Here is a 25,238-nt window from a genome sequence, read left to right as displayed (position 1 = left end):
GGCCTGATGGTCGAATCGTACCTGTTCCCACGACCCGTTTTGAGTATATGTGTTTTTTCTTTATTTGACATAGTGACCCAGTTTTTGGCTCATGTGACCCGTTTGAACTTGCCCAGATATTTTTCAGATAAAATTCTGATCAATTTTAGGAAGATCTATTAAAACTATGGTCTCTGAAGGTCCGGTTTTTCTCTTTTTACCCACTGGCCCCGTTTTTGCCGCCGTTACCCAGTTTCGAAAATGACCTAAATATATCGGGAAATTTTGATAAATTTTTTTTGAAGATCCATTGAAAAATTTTTGGTCTAGAGAGGTCAAAAGTTTTTTTAATTTTGCCACTGCCTAGTTTTTTTCCGCAGTTGACCCCGTTTAAAATGACTGTATCTCAAATGAACATTAGCCAACTTTCTACAGTCCCATGAAAAGATGGCCTCTTGAGGTCACAATGTTTTTTTATTATTGACCTACTGACTAGTTTTTTGGGGACGTGACCCCCGTTTAAAACCGACCCGATTCATCAAAGGGGAAAATTCTGACCATTTTTCATGAAGATCCATTTGGGTTTGGGGCCCCTAGAGAGGGGTTTAAAGGGTTTTTTTTTATTTTAAAGGGCCTCTGCCTAGTTTTTTTATTGCAGTTGACCCAGTTTAAACTTGACCTTTACTTCAAGATAACTTTTAGACCAATTTCATACAGATCCCTGAAAAAATATGGCCTCTAAAGAGGTCACAACTTTTTTTTATTATTTTTACCCCTGACCCCACTTTTTGATGGCATGACCCCCCTTTAAACTTGACCCGATATCTCAAGATGAACATTCTGACAAATTTCTTGGAGATCCATTTATAAGTAAGGCCCCTTTTTAGAGGTACAAGTTTTTTTTTATTTTTTGACCCCTGACCTAGTTTTTTCCGCACTGCCCTGTTTCGAAATTGACCCCGATATCATCAGATGAACATTCAAAAAACTTTCTACGATCCCTGAAAAAAATTTTGGCCCCAAGAGGTCACAAGGTTTTTCTATTATTTTACCTCTGCCTGTTTTTTATGGCACATGACCCCCTTTCGAACTTGACCTAGATTCATCAAAATGAACTTCAACCAAAATTTTATACGATCCCCTGAAAATAGGCCTCTAGAGAGGTCACAAGGGTTTTTTTATTATTTGACTACTGACCTGTTTTTTCGGACGTGCCCCTTTTGAATTGACTAGAATCTCAAGTGAACATTCTGACCAATTTTCATGAAGATCTCATGAAATTTGGCCTCTAAAGGTCATAAGGTTTTTTATTTTTCGAACTACGACAGTTTTTGACCCCATGTGACCCACTTTTGAACTTGACCAGTATGATCAAGTTTAACATTTTGACCCAAATTTTTATGAAGCTATGAATTTTATGGCCTCTGAGGGTAAAGGGTTTTTTTTTTTTTAGACCCACGACCTTGTTTTTGACCGCATTGACCCAGTTTCGAACTTTAAACCCAGATATCATCAAGGTGAACATCTACAATTTTTTTGAAAATCCATTTACAAATATGGCTCTAGAGGGTCCAAGGTTTTTTCTATTTTTTTACCTATACCAAATTTTTGACCGCACGTGACCCCCTTTCGAACTTTACCAGATTCACAAGATGAACATTTTAGACCCAAAATTATACAGATCCCCTGAAAAATATGGCCCCTTTAGAGAGGTTCCCAGGTTTTTTATTATTTGACCTATGACCTATTTTGAGGCTCGTGACCCCCGTTTGAACTTGACCTAGAAACATCAAGGTAACATTTGACTAATTTTTTTGAAAATCTTTTGAAATATATGGCCCCTGAGAGGTCATAAAGGTTTTTTTTTTTTAGACCTAATGACCTAGTTTTTTAAACCCCATGTGACCATTTCGAACTTGACCTGATATCATCAAAGGGGAACATTCTGCCTTTTTTTTGAAATCCTTCACAAGTATGGCCTCAGAGAGGTCACAAGGTTTTTTATTTTTAGACCTAGACCTAGTTTTTGACCGCCGGACCCATTTCGAAAATTTCCTAGTATCTCAAAATGAACATTTAGACCAAAATTTTATACGTCCCATGAAAAAAATGGCCCTTTTGAGAGGTCACAAGGGTTTTTTTTATTTTTGACTCTGACCTATTTTTTTTAAACCCCTGACCCATTTCGAACTTGACCTAGATATCATCAAAGGGGAAAATTTTTGACCAAAAATTTTAGAAATCTTGTGAAAATTTTGGCCCCTAAGGGGACAAAGGTTTTTTTCTTTTTTTAGACCCACTGCTAGTTTTTGGGGGCGACATGACCCCTTTCAAACTTGACCTAGATATCACAAGGGGAAATTTGACCATTTTCATAAAGTTCCCCTGAAAAATGTGACCCTAGAGTGGAGAAGCAAAAAAATTTCGCCGGAGCACGGCGGACGGACGGGGCGACGGAAAGGCCGATACAAAAGCTCCCTTTCACTTTTGAATTTACTAAAATGCAAGTTTGCGAGGGAGTTTTGACAAAAAAAGCATAAATTTTTTTTATTTAAAAAATGCAGGTCTAAAATTTTTTAATTTTTGTTAAGGCTAGGTTCAGTTCGAATATGTGAAAAATCGTTTCCTAAAAAATGTCATTTGGGACCTTTTGTCTTTGGGTTGTCCATATAATCACCTTTTTGAAGAGGGGCATTTTTGGTTCAAAAGGGTTTTTCACCCCCCGACCCCCACCCCTGGGAAAACCTATTTTTGGGAAAAGTGCCCTGCCCCCTGGATCCATCTTTTTTCAAATCAGAAAATTGAAAGGCTTGGAAAAGGTCACAAAAGGACCAATTATGTGAAATTTTTTTTCAAAAAATGTTTAGATTTGTTTGAAGATTTTTCTATTTTAGCTCTAGCAGCCCAACAAAGCTGAAAATTTTTTTAACAATTTTGGGAAAAAGACCCCCCAAGGAACACCCCGCCCCCGTTTCAGAATGTCATTTGAAATAAAGCTGTCTGTTTACAGCGCCCGAACTATTTGAATAATTTATGGAAGTTGGGGTCAAAATATTCCAAAAAAAAATTTTTTTGACAAAGAAGAAAATGATAAGAAAATAAGTCCTGTATTTTGGATTTGGTTAGTCTAGCACATATGGCAAAGGTGACCAGAGGTAAACAAGTGTTCAAAGTTTCAATCCCATACATCAAACAGTTTAGACAAAATATGGAATGGTATGCCAAACTTAACTAATTTCTATGTAAACAAGAGCTGTCACTATTGGTGACAAATGCCCCCAAGTATGCCCAAGAATGCTACAGTTGTCTGTGCAAAAAAACACACACTTCATTTCATGACCTTGACCTTGACCCAAGAGACCAAGGTCATTAGCGTGACTCACCTTCTCAATATGTATAACATCTGTGTCAAATTATTTCAAATCCCTTGATAAATGGCAGAGTTATTGTCCAGACAAGAAAAACCTTTGACTTCTAAGTGTGACCTTGACCTTGGAGCTAGGGCTCTATGTCTTGCGCAGTAACATTTATGCCAAGTAATTTTAAATTAATGGCAGAGTTATGGACCGGACAAGAAACAAACCATGTTAACCTTTGACCTCTAAGTGTGACCTTGACTTTAGACCTAGGGGTCTGGATTTTGCGCATGACATGTTGTCTCATTGTGGGGAATATTTACGCCAAGAAATTTCAAAATCCCTTCATTAATTGCAGAGTTATGGACCGGACACGAAACAGACCCTGTTAACCTTGACTTCTAAGTGTGACCTTGACCTTGGGGTCTAGGTCTTGTGCATGACACGTCGTCTCAATATGGTAAACATTTGTGCAAAGTTATTTTAAAATCCCTTCATGGATGGCAGAGTAATGTACCAAACACGAAACAGACACTGATAACCTTTAACCTCTAAGTGTGACCTTGACCTTGGAGCTAAGGGTCTGGGTCTTGCGCATGACATTTTGTCTCATTATGGTGAACATTTGTGCCAAGTTATTTCCAAATCCCTTTATGGATGGGAGAGTTACAATCAGGACAAGAATTTACACAGACGTACGCACAGACAGACGGATTGACAGTGCGATTTTAATATGCCCGCCTTAGGGGGCATAAAGAAAAGGGCCATATCTGAGCTAAAGTCCTCGTCCTAGTTATGTAGTCTTGCCTACATATGTAGACTATGATGGTAAACAAGTGGTCTAAGTTTCAAAGCCATATGACAAATAGGTAAGGCAAAATATGGAATGGTATGAAAAATTTAACTGATTTCCAAGTCCAAAAAGGGCCATAATTCAGCCAAAATACATGACAGAGTTTTGTACTCTTGCTTGCTGAAGGAGATCATGACCATAAACAAGTGTTCGAAGTTGTTTCAAAGCCACATGTCAAATAGTTTTGACAAAACATTGACTTGCACAAAATCTGAGCCAATTTCCAAGTCCAAAAAGGGCCATAATTCAGCTAAAATACTTGACAGAGTCATGCACTCTTGCCTACAGGTAGATATTGTTATTATAAACATGTATTAAAAGTTTCAAAGCCACATGTCAGATAGTTTTTACAAAACATGGACTTGTACGAAATCTGAACCAATTTCCAAGTCCAAAAAAGGGCCATAATTCAGCAAAAATACTTACAAGATATTATCATTTCATAAAAATTTTAACCAATGCCGACACTGGGGTGAGAAGTATAGCTCTCCGTATTCTTCAAATAGTTGAGCTAAAAATCTGTGGACGGACAATGGATAGGCACCACACAGTAAATGATCATAACACCTCATCCTGAGCACTTCGGTGAGCTAATAATTCAGAAAGTAAGCTTGCTAGACCTATGGCTCTTGTGCACAGAACTTGCTCTCTGTGTCCTCTGTTATTGTGTGAAGTTTTAAGAAATTCCCTTAACAGTTTGAAAGTTATGGCACAGCCTAGATCACAGATGGTAAGCCAGACAGGCAGAGTAATAACTATAGGGCTAAAAAAAAGAAAGGAAAACCAAGGAAAAATCATTGTCACTTTCAAATAATGAGACTTTCAGGAGTCCAATCCAAACTATAACATGGACATACAATTATGGAAAAATAGAAAATCTAGGTCTTACCTGACTGGACATTTACTTCAAATACAAAACTGGTCTGATACAGCTTCTCCTGTCCTTTACTGTGAAAAAAAGAGTGAAAATATATAACACATGAGGCCCAAACAGACCCACCCGTCCCTACATTTGCCACCAAATGCCACTCTTTGCCACTTATTTCCATGAAAAAAGGGTGGCAATTGGTGGAAATAGGTGGCATTAGCTGACGTTTGGTGTAATTCAACTCTTTTTCCACATAAGTGGTAAATTTGCCACCAAAAGCCACTTTATTTTGGTGGCATTTAGGTGGCATTAGGTATAAATTTGAACATAGTTTTTCTTTTTGGTGGCAAAAAGGTGGAAATTGGTGGAAAGTAGAACATAGTTTTTTTTCATGGTGGAAATTGAGTGGCGTTTAGTGGAAAATAGGGACTTAGAAAATTTTCTTGGTGGCGAATGGGTGGAAAAAAAACTTAGAAATTTTTGTGATGTTTGATTTAAAAGCAAACTGTAAGACATTGGATTACCCTGTGCAAAAATCTTCACATGGACTCAGGTTGGAATCAAGGTGTAATGGACACTAAACTTCAAACTTCAGGCCTAACTGACACCGAACCTGACTTTGCTAAAACTCCACATTGACAATAGCTCATAGAACACAAAATGCACCTTCCCCACCCACCCACCTTGATGCATTCAGTAACTGTACAAGAAACAGAAATCATTTGGTCACTGTGCACTGGACGTTTGATGTACTGCCCTCAAATCAATAACTATGGGTCATTTACCAGTCATAAGTGACTTCTGTATCAAATGTGATCTTAGACCAAAACATTCTCTAGTATTTGGGCAAAAAAAGTTCTAGTGTTCTGGGTCAGTGTGACCTAAACCTTTGACCAACTGACCTGAAAATCAATAGGGGTCGTCTGCCGGTCATGATCAACCTCCCTATTTAGTTTCATGATACTAGGTCAAAGAGTTCTCAAATCAACATCTGGAAACAGCTTAACTGTTTCAGCTCACTGTGACCTTGATCTTTGACCTACTGAACTAAAATCTGTAGGAGTTATCTGCTAGCTATGATCAACCTTCCCATTCACTTTCATGATCCTAGGTCCAAGAGTACCAGAGTTATCATCTGTTTAACTGTTCCAGGTCACTGTGATCTTGACCTCTGACCTACTAGCCTCCAAGTCAATAGGGGTCACTGCTGGTTATCACCAACCTCCATATAAAGTTTCATGATCTGAGGCCTATGCGTTCTTGAGTTATCATCCGGAAACCGATTTGTCTACATACCGAACAACTGGCAGACTGACCGACATCTGCAAAACAGTATACCCAGGCTCCTTCTTCAAAGGGTTTCGTTAAAATGAGAATAAGTCTATGCTAACTCTAGCTGGACAAAAATAATATTCAGAGTGGTATACAGAAAATTTGAAATTTGGTTATTTTGCGAGACAGAATATTTGTAATTTTTTATATCTTTGTATCATATTCAATGTAAATATAAATGAGTCACCTTTTCAGTCAACAATTCTGAAAGACAGTAAAAGGTGGAAAATAGGTGGCAACTAGTGGAAATTGGTTGCACTAGCTGAATCTGAAAAGATCATCTTTGACACAAGTTGATCAAAGATAAGATTAATGATAGATCAAGTTACAAGCTCCCACACTAATGTATAGAAACAACCCCAGGTGGAATTTGGGTCAGTTAAGATTTTTATATGCAGGCAAACATGAGGTCAGAAGCAAAGAAATAGTTCCTGCCTTTTCTGTTCTTTAATTGCAAAAAAGAAGTGTATATAAAAAGGATGTTTTTACATAGCTTAAGTATTTGACACCTTCTTTAGCTGACCAAAAAAGTGTATGTGTGGAATCAATTTATCTGTGTAGTAATACCAAAATTTTAAATCTGGCATTTGATGAGTCAGTCAAGGAGAAAATGGAAATACATTGTGAGAGGTAACAATATTATACTGTTTATTTTTTCTTTTTAATTATTACTGTCTTTAACATTGTCTTAGTTACTTACTCTTAACAAATACTTGAATTGAGTGGTGGGGGCATATCATAAGATTCTTTCACTGGTGTGACCGTGACCTTAGACCTAGGGACCTGGTTCTTGCGCATGACACTCCGGCTCATGATGGTGAACAACTGTGCCAAGTTACATCAAAATCCCTCCATGCATGAAGAAGAAATGCTCCTGACAAAGTCATTTTTGAATTTGACCTTTGACCTGTAAATGTGACCTTGACCTTTGAGATAGGAACCTGGGGTTTGCGCAGGACACTCCGTCTCACTGAGGTTAACATTCATGCCAAATAAAAACAAGATTGCTCCATGCATGTCAAAGTTATGGTCCGCACAAACAAATCCGGACGGACGCACACACATACACCGAACAGCCGTTTGGACAACTATGTCTTCGCTTCCGCAAGCAGACTCGACAAAAACAAGAAAGTAGGTCAGTAGGTCAAGGTCACAGTCAAGTGACATCATATTACTTGGGGTCATCAGGTAATTATAATTAAACAGTTTTGGAAATAGGATCAGATGATTTTTTAAGTATTTTTCCTATATAACTCACATAATAACTGTGACCCCAGGGCTGGGCCTCTTTTAACCCCAGGGGTATAATTTGAACAATTTTGGTAGAGGACTACTAGACAATGCATCATACCAAATATCAAAAGCCTAGTTCGTACGGTTTCAGACAAGAAGATTTTTAAAGCTTTTTCCTATATAAGTCTATATAAAACTTGGGACACCCAGGGCAGGGCCTCTTTTCACCTAAGGGGTACAATTTGAACAATTTTGGTTGAGGACCATAAGACAATGCTAAAACCAAATATCAAAGGTCCAAGTGTTGTGGTTTCAGGCAAGAAGCGGGGGCGGGGCCATATTTTACCCTAGGGGGATAATTTGAAAAATCTTGGTAGAGGAACACTAGATGATGCTACATACCAAATATCAAAGCCCTAGGCCAGGTGGTTTTGTACAAGAAGATTTTCAAAGTTTTCCCTATATAAGCCTATATAAACCATGTGACCCCCGTGGCGGAGCCATATTTGACCCTAGGGGGATAATTTGAAAAATCTTGGTAGAGGACCACTAGATGATGCTACATACCAAATATCAAAGCCCTAGGCCATGTGGTTTTGTACAAGAAGATTTTCAAAGTTTTCCCTATATAAGTCTATAAGAGCCATGTATCCCCCGGGGCGGGGCCATATTTGACCCTAGGGGGATAATTTGAACAATTTTGGTAGAGGACCACTAGATGATGATACACACCAGATATCAAAGCCCTAGGCCCTGTGGTTTTGGACAAGAAGATTTTTAAAGTTTTTCCTTTTGGTTGCCAGGGCAACCAGAGTTCTGCATGGAATTCAATTCTTTGAATAATTTTGAAAGGGGGCCACCCAAGGAACATTCCTGTGAAGTTTGGTGTAATTCTGCCCAGTGGTTTTCAAGAAGATTTTTTTAGAAATTGTTGACGGACCACGCATGACGGAAGACGGACATCAAGCGGTCACAGTAGCTCACCTTGTCTCTTCTTGACAGGTGAGCTAAAAACAAGAAAGTAGGTAGGTAGGTCAGTAGGTCACATTCATGGTCATTGAAAGTCAGTTTTAAGATCGGTGTGCAAAACTGTACATGTCATCCAAATTTCAAGGCTGTATCTTAAAAAAGATGGAAGTAGGTCAGTAGGTCAAGGTTACAGTCAAGTGACCCGTAATTACTTGGGTAATTATAATTAAACAGTCTAGGAAATATGATCAGATAATTTCTGAAGTATTTTTTCTATAGAACTCATATGAAAACTATTTGACCCTTGGGGCGGGGTCTCTTTTCGCCCCAGGGGCATAATTTGAACATTCTTGTTAGACAGTCACTAGGCAATGCTACATACTGAATATCAAAAGCCTAGGCCTTGGACTTTCAGTCAAGAAGATTTTTTAAAGCTATTTCCTATGTAAGTCTATGTAAAACTTTGGATCCCCAGGGCAGGGCCTCTTTTCACCCCAGAGGCATAACTTGAACAATCTTGGTAGAGAACCACAAGGAAATGCTACATACCAAACATCAAAGGCCTAGGTCTTGTTGTTTCAGACTAGCAGATTTTGTCTCCCCGGGGCGGGGCCTCTTTTCACCCTAGGAGCATATTTGAACAATTTTGGTAGGGAACCAAAAGACAATGCACATACCAAATATATCAAAGGCCTAGGTCTTTTGGTTTCAGACAAGAAGATTTTTAAAGTTTTTTCTTATATAAGTCTATGTTAAACTTGGGACCCCAGGGATGGGGCCTCTTTTCACCCCTGGGGCATAATTTGAATACTCTTTATAGAGCACCATTAGATGATGTTACATGCCAAATATTGAGGCTCTATGCCTTATGGGTTTGGACAAGAAGATTTTCAAAGTTTTTCCCTATATAAGTCTATATAAACCATGTGACCCCCGGGGCGGGGCCATATTTGACCCTAGGGGGATAATATGAATAATCTTAGTAGAGGCCCACCAGATGATGCTACAAACCAAATATAAAAGCCCTATGACCTATGGTTTTGGACAAGAAGATTTTTAAAGTTTTACACGGAATTCAATTCTTTGAACAGTTAGAAGACCATCCAAGGAACATCCCTGTGAAGTTTCAACGAAATTGGCCTGATGGTTTAGGAGGAGATGTTGTTTAAAGGAAAGTGTAGACGGACGCCGGACGCAAGACGGTGAGTGATCACAACAGCTCACTCTGAGCCTTTGGCTTAAGTGAGCAAAAAAAAAAACACAAGAGGGCCATGAAGGCCCTGTATCGCTCACCTGACCTACTGACCTAAAGATCATCAAGATAGTTGCATTAAGATATGGTCATAACTGTGGCCTCTAAAGTGTTAACTAACTTTTCCTTTGATTTGACCTGGTGACCTAGTTTTTGACCCCATATGACAAAGATTCGAACTTGACCTAAAGATCATCAAGATTAACATTCTGACTAAGTTTCATGAAGTTAAAGTCATAAATGTGGCCTCTAGAGTGTTAACAAGCTTTTCCTTTGATTTGACCCGGTGACCTAGTTTTTGACCCCACATGACCCAGATTTGAACTTGACCTAAAGATCATCAAGATTAACATTCTGACCAAGTTTCATTAAGGTATGGTCATAAATGTGGCCTCTAGAGTGTTAACTAGCTTTTCCTTTGATTTGACCTGGTGACCTAGTTTTTGATCCTACATGACCCAGATTCAAACTGGACCTTGAGATCATCATGAGTAACATTCTGACCAAGTTTCATGAAGATAAAGTCTTAAATGTGGTCTTTACAGTGTTAACAAGCTTTTCCTTTGATTTGACCTTTTGACCTAGTTTTTGACCCCAGATGACCCAATATCAAACTCATCCAAGATTTAATTGAGGGTAACATTCTGACCAAGTTTCATTAAGATTAGGCCAAAATTGTGACCTCTAGAGTGTTAACAAGCTTTTCCTTTGATCTGACCTGGTGACCTAGTTTTTTATCCCAGATGATCCAAAATCGAATTTGTCCAAGATTTTTATGAGTGTAACATTCTGACCAAGTTTCATTTAGATTTGGCCAAAATTGTGACCTCTAGAGTCAAATTGTTGATGACGGATGGACGACTGACGACGGACACAGGGCGATCACAAAAGCTCACCTGAGCACGAAGTCCACACAAAAATCCTTTCCAGGTAGAGATAGGCCAAAATACATCTCAAAATTGGATGTAACATGCATGTTGTTCTAAAGAAAAGTGGTCTTGATTTTTCCCTACGACCAGTAATAAAAAAGGTACAATATAAGCTTTTTATAGTAACAACAAAGGGAAGTAATTCTAAACTAGGGACCTTGTTCTTGCGCATGACATTCTGTCTCATGATGGTGTACAATTGAGCCAAGTTACATCAAAATCCCTCCATGCATGAAGAAGAAATGCTCAGGACAAAGTCATTCTAGTATGTGACCTTTACCTTAGACCTAGGGACCTGGGGTTTGTGCATGACACATCGTCTATCCATGCTTATTACTTGTGTCAAGTTATTTTGAAATCAGACCATGCATGTCAAAGTTATGGACCGGACACGAAGACCACAATATCAGTATATATGTAGTGAAAATAAGCTCAACCAAGGACTGTGACCTTGACCTTTGAGCTAGTAAAATGGTTTTGCTCATGACACATCGTCTATCCATGCTTATCATTTGTGTGAAATTATTCTGAAATCTGATTATGCATGTCAAAGTTATGGCCCGGAGACAAACACCACCCTTTCCCAAACACACAAACAAACGCACAAAACACACGGACAGGGGTAACACTATATGCACCCCCCCCCCCCCCCCATTTTATGGTGGGGGCATAAAAAGGGGCATAATTTTGTTAAAATGTTAGGCAGAGTTATGATACTTTACATGTGAGGTCATCCCATTATGCCAAAGACATGATAACATGCAAAACTGTCACAAAATTTCTGTCTTAAAAAGGGACATAATTATGATAAAATAAAAGCTTGAAATGGTTTATATAAAGAAGTTGTTTATTTTTACTTTTTGCTCTGGCGGCCCTAAAAGTGGCTGCCCACCATTTGAACAAAATTTAGGGAGTACCTTATGATAATAATACAGAACAAGTTTGATAAAGTTCCATGAGCAAAAGTCATTTAAAGGCATTTCCATTTTTAGCTCTAGCAGCTCATAAAAGGGACCAAGTGCCCCAATTTGAAGAAAATTTAGACAAGAGCTCCACCAAGCCAGGCCATACCTGAAAGGTTATAACAGAGGAGGACAGAAGCCAAATTTAAAGACAAGAGGACCATGTGGTCCTGAATCGCTCACCTGTTCCCACATGACCTAGTTTTGAGTATGACGTCGTTTTTTCTAATATATGACATAGTGTTCTAGTTTTTGAGCTCATGTGACCCAGTTTTGAACTTGACCTAGATGTTATCAAGATTAAAATTCTGACCAATTTTCATGAAGATCCATTGAAAAATATGGCCTCTAGAGAGGTCACAAGGCTTTTCTATTATTTGACCTATTGACCTAGTTTTCGAAGATACGTGACCCTGTTTTGAATTTTAACTAGATATCATCAAGGTGAACATTCTCACTAATTTTCATGAAGATCTCATGACAAATATGGCCTCTAGAGAGGTCACAAGGTTTTCCTATTTTTATACCTACTGGCCTAGTTTTTGACCGCAGTTGACCCAGTTTCAAACCTGACCTATATATCATCAAGATTAACATTCAAACCAACTTTCATACTGATCCCATGAAAAGTATGGCGTCTAGAGAGGCCACAAGGTTTTTTTTATTATTTGACCTACTGACATAGTTTTTGATGGCACGTGACCCAGTTTCAAACCTGACCTAAATATCATCAAGATAAACATTCATACCAATTTTCATACAGATCCCATGAAAAATATGGCCTCTAGAGGGGTCACAACGTTTTTTCATTATTTGAACTACTGACCTACTTTTTGAAGGCACGTGACCCACTTTCGAACTTGACCTAGATATCATCAAGATGAACATTCAGACCAATTTTTATGGAGATCCATTCACAAGTATGGCCTCTAGAGAGGTCACAAGATTTTTCTATTATTTGACCTAGTGACCTAGTTTTTGACCGCACATGACCCTGTTTCGAACTTGACCTAGATATCATCAAGATGAACATTCAGACCAACTTTCATACAGATCCCATGAAAAATATGGCCTTTAGAGAGGCCACAAGGTTTTTCTATTATTTGACCTACTGACCTAGTTTATGATGGCACGTGACCCACTTTCAAACTTGACCTAGATATCATCAAGATAAACATTCAGACCGACTTTCATACAGATCCCATGAAAAATATGGCCTCTAGAGGATTCACAACGTTTTTTCATTATTTGACCTACCGACCTAGTTTTTGATGGCACGTGACCCACTTTGGAACTTGACTTAGATATCATCAAGATGAACATTCTGACCAATTTTTATGGAGATCCATTCACAAGTATGGCCTCTAGAGGGGTCACAAGGTTTTTCTATTATTTGACCTACTGACCTAGTTTTTGACTGCACATGACCCTGTTTCAAACTTGACCTAGATATCATCAAGATGAACATTCAGACCAACTTTCATACAGATCCCATGAAAAATATGGCCTTTAGAGAGGTCACAAGGTTTCTCTATTATTTGACCTACTGACCTAGTTTTTGATGGCACGTGACCCACTTTCGAACTTGATCTAGATATCATCAAGCTGAACATTCAGACCAACTTTCATACAGATCCCATGAAAAATATGGCCTCTAGAGAGGTCACAAGGTTTTTATATTTTTAGACCTACTGACCTAGTTTTTGACGGCACGTGACCCAGTTTCGTACTTGACCTAGATATCATCAAGGTAAACATTCTGACCAATTTTCATAAAGATCCCATGAAAAATGTTTCCTCTAGAGTGGTCACAAGCAAAAGTTTACGCACGAACGGACGACGGACGCTGCGCGATCACAAAAGCTCACCTTGTCACTTTGTGACAGGTGAGCTAAAAAAGCCATATTTAAAGATTTTCTTTTTTTGGTGGGAGGTAGTGTGGGCAGAAGCAGGGTGTGTGTCTGTGTGTGTGCAGAGGTGGTGACAGAAAACTAGATAGAATTTTTTTATTTTGTATTTTACTGAGTGTGTGTGTGTGTGTGTGTGTGGGGGGGGGGGGGGGGGGGGGGGGGGGTGTAAATGAACCTTTGACCTACCACCCTGGTTCATGCACTCTGCCTATCGTCACATTGCAACCTACCTACATCAAGTCTGAAGCCAATATCTTGAATGCTTGATAAGTTATGCTCCAGAAACGAAATATGTAGGACAAATTTGACCTTTGACCTCAATTTTTGACCTTGACCTTTGACCTACAGACCTGGTTCATGTGCTCTGCAAATCGTCTCATTGCAACCTACCTACATGCCAAGAATAAAGTCAATACCTTGCATGGTTATTTAGTTATGTTCTAGCTCAATTTTGACTCTGACCTTTGACCTACAGAGCCAACTACCTATATGCCAAGTTTACAGTCAACACCTTTAATGTTTATAAAGTTATGCTCCTGACACAAATTATGACAGATGGACTAATGGAAAAACACATGCGCCATCACATAATATGTCTGTTGTTTCAAAACGGGTGTACAGAAAGACCTCATAATGATGCTACAGACCAAGTCTGATGAAGATCCATCAGATGGTTCATGAGAAAAAAACATTTAAATGTTTTTCTATCTTTAGCGCTGCGCCTGAAATAGGCCAAGGTGAACCATTTGAACAAACTTTACAGAGGACCATGCCAGTATGTTATTGACCAAGTTAAGAAGATGCTTAAGTAAAAATGCTGACGCACGAAGATGGACAAAGGATGCCAGACCATCCACCTATACTAATAGCTCACCTTGAACAAAGTTCAGGTGAGCTAAAAATAAGTTGCTTAATGGTATTTTCAATTTCTAGCTTCAGCAGCCCTTAGAAGGGACCAAGTGCTACCATTTGAACAAATCTGAGGCCCTCACAAAGATGCCACAGGAAAGTTTAAACAGTTCTTTATTATTATTTTTTCTATTTTTAGCCACATAACGATGCAACAGACCAAGCTGATGCAGATTTATCCAGTGGTTCATGTGAAGAAGTCAATTAATGGTATTTCTATTTTTGGGCCACTAAAATTGGCAGTGCACCCCATTTGAACAAAATTTTGAGAGGCTACAAAGCAAATCTGATGAAGATCTATCAAGCGGTTTATGAGAAGAAGTTATTTAAAGTTTTTCTATTTCTAGCTTCATAGTGATGCAACAGACCAAGTTGCTGTTTGTACATCAAGTGGTTCATGAGAAGTCATTTAATGGTATTTCTACTTTTGGCTCCAGTGCCCCTAGAAGGGGCTAAAGCATCCCATTTGACCAAATTTTGACAGGCTACAGACCAAGTTTAATGAGATCCATGAAGCAGTTCAAAAGCTGTTTAAAGGTTTTTCCAGAAAAGGAGGTAAAGCAGAACCACTTGAACAAATTTCAGAGAGGACCTTCCCAGGCTGTTACAGACCTAGTTTGGTGTAATTCTGACAACAAATTCAGAGAAGAAAATGTTACTGCATCTTGTGAACACAGGACTATGGACAATGGAAAACAAACCATCTACCTACGCTAACAGCCCACCCTGAACCTCGGATTCACAGCACACCTGAAGGAACCTTGGCTGTCACATCTTGTATCTGACAAAGATTGGTGAACAGACTTTAATCAGTTGATTAAAAGCTATTCAAATGTTTTTTTTTTTTTCCAAGAGCCCTCATTTCAACAATTTTTGAAAGGACCTTATAATGATGTTACTGACCATGAAGATCCATCCAGCAGTTCATGAGAAGTTATTTAAAGGAATTCTAGCTGCCCCTTAAAGGATTTAAGAGCCCTCATTTGAACAAACTTGGGCAAAGACCTTATCATGAAGCTACAAACAAGTTTGGTAAAGATCCATCAAACAAATTATGAGAAGAAGTTGTTTAAAAGTTTTCTATTTTTAGCTCTGGCAGCCCCATAAAGCAGTTAAGGTTAATCATTTGCACAAATGCTATAGATGGCCATGCCAAGATGATACTGACCAAGTTTGGTGTAATTCTGACAAGTAGTTTCAGACGAAAAGATGTTTAAGTACAAATGTTGAAGCAGGAATTAAAACACACAGACCATCTACCAACACTAAAGCAAGGGTAGAAGCTGAGAAATTTGATGCCCCTGGGTCAAAGCCAATCTGCTGGCAAGGGGTCCTTTGGTCATAAGGCCCTCAAAAGCTCTTTAACATTATCAGATTTCATGCGCTAGGCATGCCTTTTCCTGAGACTACAACTACTGTTTCTTGTCACAGAAAAATCCATCTGTGGAAATGCAACTCTCACAATAACAGGCTGTTTATAGTTTATACGCATATAATTTTTAATGCTTCATTTTCCACCTGTTTGTCAATTTCTGTGATTAATCACTTAATATTTTACAACTGTTTACCTAACAGCTGATCTTTGCATGTGTAACTGATTTTAAAAGCCACTGTTTCATTCTTTGGCAAAAATTGGCAAGTCAATAAGAGAATAATTATTCTAACAAATGTTAGGCCAGAGTTTTTTTATTTTTCGTTTTACGGGAGCGCCGGTCCTAAATATTGCAAAAGTGGAATAAAATTAAAATTCATTTTCCCGAGTTTTATTTTATTTTTTCCGCCGGTCGGTTTTTTACAGCCCAAAAGAAATAAAATAAGTGTTATTTTCACCTGGACGTAATTTCACAGGAAGGGATTTAACGCGTGCAAAATTCGTGTTTTGCCGTACATTTATCGGATGAACAGGGTGTAAAAAATTCCATCGCCCGCTGCATTGGCGAGTTAAGTCTGAGTAGGAGAGTGGACCTCGCTGTGTACTCGACCGATCGGGCGAATGTTTTTTTTTACGTCCTTACTTTACCAAAATTCAGAAATTACATCTTTCAAAACGTCAACAAACTTTGAGATGGTTCAGTCGCTACCTGGAAAGACTGGAAACAGATAAAGATATCAAACGTCATGCCGGTAATTTTCCATTCCACAAGCACGTGTGACCCATCGTAATATCTAATTTACATCGACACGTACACAAAAACCGTGCGTAGTGCATTCATTTTTTAATATTTTCGCTTAAGTTTTCAACACCCTTGAGAAATAATATTTTTTAATTCTATAATGATTTTAATAAGATATCGACAGAAATGTAGGCAAAATTCTAATAAAAACGGGCGAATTTTATATAATCATTTGTAAAAATTCAAAAAAGCGCGGGTCTTAGTTACTTATTTCTTTCTAAAAGTAATAAATGATGAAAAACTATGGGCTTAAAATCAGACTTTTGACCAGAAAGTACAAAAAACAGAATAAAAAAATCATAAATAATGAAAAAGCGGCTGCGATTACAATACAGGGTAAGACGATTTTTTTTGGGAAACGATTTCTGTTAGTGCGGCAGGGAAAAGGTTACGTGACCTCGTGAACGTAAGTAGAAATGCGATTTTAAAATAAAGCAATGTGTGTCACTGCGGTTTTAATAAGTTTTAAATGAATTTGTACATGTATTTTTTGACCAACAATTTTAAAAATTTTCTTGTCAAACAAATTTAAAGTAAATTCCTTGAGGGCAAATAGGTCACAGAGGTAGGATATCCACTATAGTAACTATCGTTTGAGACATTTACCTTTTATACGGGATATAGCACATTCTCTTTTGATAACAAATTAATGAAGGGTTTTTTTATTGATTTCTATTTTCAGCAATTTTAAGAACGATGCGGTACGATCAGACAGTGATGGTTTTCACATGGCGCGAAAACATGACGTAATGCCATGACAATCTTGAGCAAAAATACCGCTTTTATCTCCGCTTCAGATGTCAAGATACTGGGCACACTTTTTTAGCTCTTGAGGGGGTGTAAATTGATCATGAAAACAAGGTCAACATTACTTAGTTTATCACGGGTAATTACCGATAATCTTTAACGTTTTTTTTCTCTCTTTTCTACACGGGTGGATGGACGATGATTGTGCCCAAATTTTTTAGACACTTTTCAAAATATATTTTTTCGGGAAATAATACTATTGTACATAATACTCCTTTCATTAAAAATGACAGTATTAAAAGTATTAAATTTTCTAAAGATTGTCTTACTCACATTTTATTTAAAAGATTCAAAATTACAAGTTTTCCATAGAAAGGTAATACAATATCAAAGGTGCTTTGACATTAAATTTTATTCAAAACATTAGTTTTTTTGCAGAACAAATAAATGTTTGTAACAGCAGATTGTTTTTACATTTTATTCAATGGTGACCCTCACACTTTACACAGCTTGGGACTGTCTGGCATAAAGCAGCTGGTAGTGTTGGGAAAATTCAGACAGATGGTCCATTTTTTTTTGTAACTTCAATAGAAATTTATAAGTGTATAAAGAATAATAAAGAATACTTTTATTGGAGACAATATTTGACAAAAAGTGATGCAACTTCAGTACTTGAACTAAGTGTAGTATAAAAAGGGGCAAATTTACAGAAGCAACTTCAGTACTTGCACTAAGTGTATTATAAAAAGGTGCAAAAACAAGAGTTAAATGAGGTAAATTTTCAGATTACTTTTTGCTAGTCATCTTTCGTTTTTCATCATGAAAAAAAAAACTTTCCCTCTGCACTGTGATGTTATTCAAAGTTATTAAATACTTTATTTTGCTGATAAAATCCAGTATATTATGAGCTGGCATAAAATGGGAAAGTTAGCTCATTAAAGATGATATTGGTGAAAGTACAATAAGTAAATATTATGTATAAAAAGCAGAGGTTACACAGCAGAAGATGCAAGCAAACCAAACCACCAAAACTACTACACTACTAATTAAACCACTTTATACCAGACGTGTTTAGTCTCTACTTGCTGTCAAATGAAATTTACTTTGGCTGTTGTAAAAGATAAAATAATTTTTGTCTTCCACTTAAATTAAGTAAACAAGCTTTCTGAATTTTAAAGACTTGCCAGTGTGAGTTACATGCTAAAGCAGTTTATTCACAAGCATGCATGAAAATTTTATTCAATGTTCATCCTGTATAAATGGCTTTTATTTGTTTAAAAAAATAACAATACATCACAATATTAAATATGGGACACAAACACAAGTAAACAAAACTTGAAACGAAAGTTCATCAAAAAAAAAAAAATCTTAAAAATTCTATTTTTTTTTTTATTTTTTTCCGAGATGCCACTTTCAAGCTTTTTATTTTTATTTTTTTTCCCCCTCCCCTCTCATTTTTAAAAAATCTCCGAAAACGAAAGATAAAAAAACTTGGCCCTTTAAATTGTAAAAAAATTGAGCCTTTAACAAATTTTTTGGGTCGTTTATTGGTGATTACCCCAAAACAGTCTATGACTGACTCATTTAAGTCACCCATGAAAGGTGTTCTTTTCTCAATTTTTTTTAATAAAACAAAGAATGTGAGTATCAAAGTACCTCTTCCTATAGAATTTCTTCTGTTTATTGTCCTCCCTTGCAGAAATCAGAGCAAATACTTTCGCCAATACTTCAGGTCTACCCCGGACATGAAATATAAAACAACCCTATCTGTCATTTCTACTTGTCAAAAAAATTTTAGTCCCCAAATTGCACAAAATTTTTTAGTACCAAAACTTTAGTTTTTTTTACTTAATTTTTAAGACTTACTACTTCTGCAATGCATTAATTTAAATTACATTGAAAAAGGACAAGAAACAAGGACCTGAGGGAATGATGACATATGATTAAAAAAGACTAATATCAAAATTTCCACCACATAATTTGGGATTGGAAAAAATGTGGCTCTAGAGGTTAACTAGTTTTCTTTGATTTGCCCTGGTGACTTTTTTGATCCACATGACCCAATTTAAATTGCAAAAAGTCATCAAGATTAACTTCTGACCAAGTTTTTAAGATTGGTAAAAATTGGCCCTAGGATTTAACAACCTTTTTTTTTGGGTTTTGACCTGGTGCCCTAGTTTCTGCCCCCAAATGCCCAGAATCGAATTGACCTAAGATCATAAAGATTAACATTCGGGCCCAAGTTTCTAGATAAGTCAAAAATTTAAAGCCCTAGGGGTTCACAAACTTTTCCTTTTGATTTGACCTGTTTTTGACCCCAGATGCCCCAATACTGAACTCACCAACTTAAAAGAGTTTTTTTGAAGGAACATTCTGACCATTTCATTAAGTTGGGCCAAAAATTTGGGGGCTCTAGAGTTTTAAACAGTCAAATTTTGTTGACGACGGACTGACGACGACGGACACAGGGTGATCAAAAAAGCTCACCTTGAGCCTTCGTGCCAGGTGAGTTAAAAAACTTAATTAAAACTTAATAAAGTTTTTTGTGATCATAGTTGTAAATTTGTATATATCATTGACCCTTGGTGATCCTGTTTTGCCTCCTCCTGTAAGCTAAATTTCAAATGTCATTTGCTTCACATATATTGCCCCTGAAATATTTAAAAATAAAAGTGAGTTTGATTTTAAAAAACCCATGAGAAATGCAAATTTTAAAAAACTTTATTTTTAAAAAGAGGCCATCATGGCTCAAAGTCCCACCTAAACTTGACAGTTTGCCCTTAAAATATATGTAATGACAAATTGTATCCTAAAAGGAAAAAATAAGAAAGAAAATCATCAGAAGTGTGGGTTATAAGTTTTTAGTTTGAAAAATACATGTGACCTTGTTTTCCCCCAAGAAGCAGTAACAACAAGAGTGTCTCCATAGGATGACCATCCCCCCGGGGATTGAATGAATATTTAAAGGCCGATGTTAGAGTTTAGGCCTTTGCCTAGGACGGGGTTTTGCGGTGACATGTTTCTTCTGTGTCACACTTTTCTGCAAGTTTTTTTAAAAACCCGCATGAATGACAAGAATGGCCCGGGACATCCCCCCCAATCACTATCAGAAAAATTCCTTTAAACGTCAAGTGTGCCTTTGCCCTTTTGAGCTAGGGGACCGGGGTTTACATGTGACATGTCTCTTAGTGGTACCATTCATCCAAGTTTTTTGAAATTCCACCCATCGATGACAAAGATATGGCCCGGACACCCCCATCAATGCCTACCCTTTAACGTTTAAGTGTGCCTTGACCTTTTGGACGAACCCGGGGTCTTGCGCAGGACATGTCGTTTATTGTGGTACACATTCATGAAGTTTTTTAAAAACACCCATCGATGAAAAAGATAGGGGCGAAAACCCCCCATAAAATTGCACTTCCTTAAGTCTAAGGTGACCTTGCCCTTTGAGCTAGGACTGGGTTTGCGCGGGGGACACTCCCCTTTACTGTGGTCCCTTTCGCATTTATTTTAAAACCCATGCATGAATAAAAAAAGATATGGCCCGGACACCCCATCAATGCACTATCCTTTAAGTTAAGTTGCCCTTGACCTTTGAGTCGGACCTAGGTCTTGCGCGTGACACGTCGTCTTTGTTAACTTCTCCCAAAGTTTTTTTAAAAAATATACCCTTTGATGACAAAGATATGGGGGGACCGCCATAAACCCTATCCTTTAAGTCTAAATGTGATCTTGACCTTTTGAGCTACGGATGGGCTTGTCGCGACACTGTCTTACTGTGGTCCACATTCATCCCAGTTTTTTGAAAACCCTCCACGATGACAAAGATAGGGACCGGACACAAAATTGCGAAGCCCGACAGACCGCGGATGACAATTGACAGATTGACAACTGCCAGAGGGTTAAAAAAAACTATATCCCCCCCCCCCCCCCCCCCCCCCCCCCCCCCCCCCCCCCCCCCCCCCCCCCCCCCCCCCCCCCCCCCCCCCCCCCCCCCCCCCCCCCCCCCCCCCCCCCCCCCCCCCCCCCCCCCCCCCCCCCCCCCCCCCCCCCCCCCCCCCCCCCCCCCCCCCCCCCCCCCCCCCCCCCCAGTTTTTTACTTTTGTAAGCAAACATTTGGTCAAGTTTCATTCAATCAAGTAGAACCTGCGGAATTCAAAAACTTTTTCTATGTTTTTACCTTTTTGATCCTTTTTAAACCCCCAAAAAACAAAATTTTAGACTTCACTTTAAATTTTTAAAGAGGGCCATAAAAATTCCCCCTTCTCCTAACTCCCCCTACATCCCTCTTTTTTTTTAACATCTGAAAGAGATTTTGAAAGCTATCAAAGAAAATTGCTGCCAAATTACTACAAAAAATTATCCCCGCATTTTCAGAGACAGGATCTTCCTATTTCCCAAATCTAGGGGAAAATTTCCCAGAACCATGGAGGGGAATGTTTTTTTTATACAAAGTGGCTTTCATATTTGTTATACAGGGGCACCAAGGTTCATTTTTGGAAATTTTTTACTCCTTGGAAGGTGTTGTTGTTCAGAGGGACTTGGGCATTTTCAGACTTTATGGGTATTTGCATGTGTAACAAAAGAAAAAACAAAATTTCATATTTATCAGCTTTTTTTTGCTTTAAACGTGCTGAGAAAAAAAAAACTTTTTTTTATCAATTTTTTGCCATAAAAAGAAACTTTTTAAAAAAAAAAATTTCGAGAAAATGTAAAGACACATCTCTACCTAGATTTCCCCTGTTTTTTGGAGTAAAATGCAAATTTTTGTACTTATTTACAAATTTTCCAGCAATAACTGAAAAGAACATGAGCTGTCAGAAGACAGCAAAAGCTTGATATTCAACCCTTGTAAATTGAATGACTTATATAAAGTCGAAAAAGGGGCATGTTTTTTAAAAAAGCAAAAAAGGGTTATGGAACCGTGCAATGTAAGTCGTTTATCACAGTAATTAAGTGTGCGTATTTCAATCCTTCCCACAATTTTTTACTTGAACCCGCTTACATCAAAACAAAACCAAAAAAGGCGTCGAAAGACAGCTAAATCCCCGCCACTGTATGGATAGCGAAAGGGTAAACCCTGACCTTTTGCTGTGGTTGATCTTTTAAATGACATGGGTGACTAATGAATTCTGCACAAAGTCTTGAGAGGTGACATTTGACCCCCGTTTCATAAAAATCCTTTAAGGGTTTAGGAGATAAAAAGCTCAAAAACCCTTTTACCTTGATTGTGACCCTTTACCTTGAGTTGACATGGCTGCTAATGAGTTCTTTAAAGGTGATCTTTGACCCGTTTGATGAAATCCTTTACGGGGGTTTCGAGATATAGGTGGACCTGGGAAAGGGTCAAACCCTTTTACTTTAAATTGTGACCCGACCCGAGCGGCTGGTGACTCAGAGCTTGTCACACCCGGTGAGGTATATTTGACCAAGTTTTATTGAATCCCTTTAAGGGAATTAGGGATACAGAGCAGACACAAAAAGGAGGGGTCAAACCTTTTCTTCGTTTTGACCCTTAACCTTTAGTGGCATGGCTGATCATAAATTCTGCCATAGCCTTGATGAGGGGATCATTTGATCAAAATTTGATGAAAAATCCCTTTAAGGGGTTTAGGGTATAGAGCGGACCCCAAAAAAAAAAGGCTAAACCCTTTACCCTAAATTGTGACCTTTTTCTTGACCCGGCATGGCGACTCATGAGTTTGCAATCTCTTTATGAGGTGTCATTTTTTTTCCCAAATTTTTTAAAAAATTTTTTAAGGGGGGTTTGGAGTATAGGCGGACACAAAAAGAAGCTCAAACCTTTGACCTTGAGTTGTGACCTTGACCTTGAGCCGACAAGGCTGACTCATGGGTTCTGCACATTGTCTTGATGAGGTGATCATTTGACTTAAGTCTGATGAAAATCCTTCAAGGGGTTAAGGAAATATGGAGCGGACACGAAAGTGTTACAGACAGACGGAAGCACGGACGGATGGAAGGACGGACAGAAGGATGGACGAAAACAATTCCTATAACCCCCCACCACTTGTGGCGGGGGATTAAAGGCTGACTCATAAGTTCTGCACATCGCCTTGATAAGGTGATCATTTGACCACCAAAGTTTGATGAAAACTAGAAAATGCTTTTGTAAAAAAGCACATGTCTTCCCCAATGCAAAGTCCTATAGGCAAGAAGTCAATAGGGTTCAGGAGCGAAAGTCAAAGAGACACTGATGGTTGGCTGCAATAGGGATCATCTACTTGGCATGTCCAGTCATCACGCTAAATTTCAACACTCTTGGCCTAGTGGTTCTCAAGTTACTGTTCAGGCTCCTGTGACCTTGACCTTTGATCAAGTGACCTCAAAATAAATAGGGGTCATCTACTCTGCATGTCCAATCATCCTATTAAGTTTCAACATTGTAGGTCAAGTGGTTCTCAAGTTATTTCCAAAAAATGATTTTACATCAACAGGCCACTGTGACCTTGACCTTTAATAGACTTACCCCAAAATCAAATGAGGTCATCTACTCTGCACGTTCAATCATCCTATGAAGTTTCAACATTCTGGGTCAAGTGGTTCTCAAGTTATTGATCGGAACTGGTTATCAATGTTCAGGCCACTGTGACCTTGACCTTTAACGGAGTGACTCCAAAAACAATAGGGGTCATTTACTCTGCATGAACAATCATCATATGAAGTTTCAACATTCTGGGTTGAGAGGTTCTCAAGTTATTGATTAGAAATGGTTTTCCATGTTAAGGCCCCTGTGACCTTGACCTTTAACAGAGTGACCCTAAAATCGTTAGGGGTCATCTACTCTGCATGACCAATCATCCTATGAAGTTTCATCATTCTGGGTCAAGGGGTTCTCAAGTTACTGACCGGAAATGGTTTTCAATGTTCAGGCCCCTGTGACCTTGACCTTTAACAGAGTGACCCCAAAATTGTTAGGGGTCATCTACTCTGCATGATCAATCATCCTATTAAGTTTCAACATTCTGGGTCAAGTGGTTCTCTCGTTATTGATCGGAAATGGTTGTTTGTCAATGTTTCGAGGCCCACATGTGGACCTGACCTTTTGACGGAGTGAGTAAGTGGACCCCAAAATTCAATAGGGGTCATCTACTCTTGCTCATGATCAATCATTCCTATGAAGTTGCAACGATATCCTGGGTTCAAGTGGTTACTCTTAGTTATTGATCGGAAATGGTTTTCAATGTTCAGGCCCCTGTGACCTTGACCTTTGACGGAGTGACCCCAAAAACAATAGGGGTCGTCTACTCCAGCAGCCCTACAACCCTATGAAGTTTGAAGGTTCTAGGTCAAATGGTTCTCCAGTTATTGCCTGGAAATGAAGTGTGATGTACAGACAGACAGATGGACAGGGCAAAAACAATATGTCTCCCCCAAAGGGGGGGGGGGGGGGTGGGTGGGGGGAGACATAATTCTTCAATGGGTTTAGGAGATATAGAGCAGACACAAAATAGAAGGCTCAAACCTTTCACCCTAAGTTGTGACCTTGACCTTGAGTCGGCATGGCTGACATGACTCATGGGTTTTATAAAATTCCTTCAAGAGGTTCATGAGATATAGAGCGGACACAAAATGGAAGGCTCAAACCTTTGACCTTAAGTTGTGACCTTGACCTTGAGCCGACAAGGCTGACTCATGGGTTCTGCACATCGTCTTGATGAGGTGATCATTTGACCAAAGTTTGATGAAAATCCTTCAAGGGGTTCTGGAAATATGGAGTGGACACGAAAGTGTTAAGGACAGACGG

The 25,238-nt window shown here is 38.5% G+C and overlaps 1 protein-coding gene across 1 annotated transcript in view; it reads right to left on the bottom strand.

Annotated features, from left to right (window-relative positions):
- LOC123536223 (uncharacterized) overlaps positions 1-25,238 on the bottom strand; it is a 152,973-nt gene that overhangs the window by 37,178 nt on the left and 90,557 nt on the right. Inside the window, exons 11-12 of the mRNA XM_053550207.1 lie at positions 19,130-19,207; positions 5,078-5,136 (exon numbers count right to left, since the gene is read on the bottom strand). Of these exons, the coding sequence (XP_053406182.1) occupies positions 5,078-5,136; positions 19,130-19,207 (137 nt within the window). The remainder of the gene's footprint in view (positions 1-5,077; positions 5,137-19,129; positions 19,208-25,238) is intronic.

The sequence above is a fragment of the Mercenaria mercenaria genome, chromosome 1 (genome assembly GCF_021730395.1).
Source record: "Mercenaria mercenaria strain notata chromosome 1, MADL_Memer_1, whole genome shotgun sequence".
Taxonomy (NCBI): Eukaryota; Metazoa; Mollusca; class Bivalvia; order Venerida; family Veneridae; genus Mercenaria; species Mercenaria mercenaria.
The sequence above is the reverse complement of the archived record's forward strand: the minus strand, read 5'-3'. Positions and strand labels throughout refer to the sequence as shown.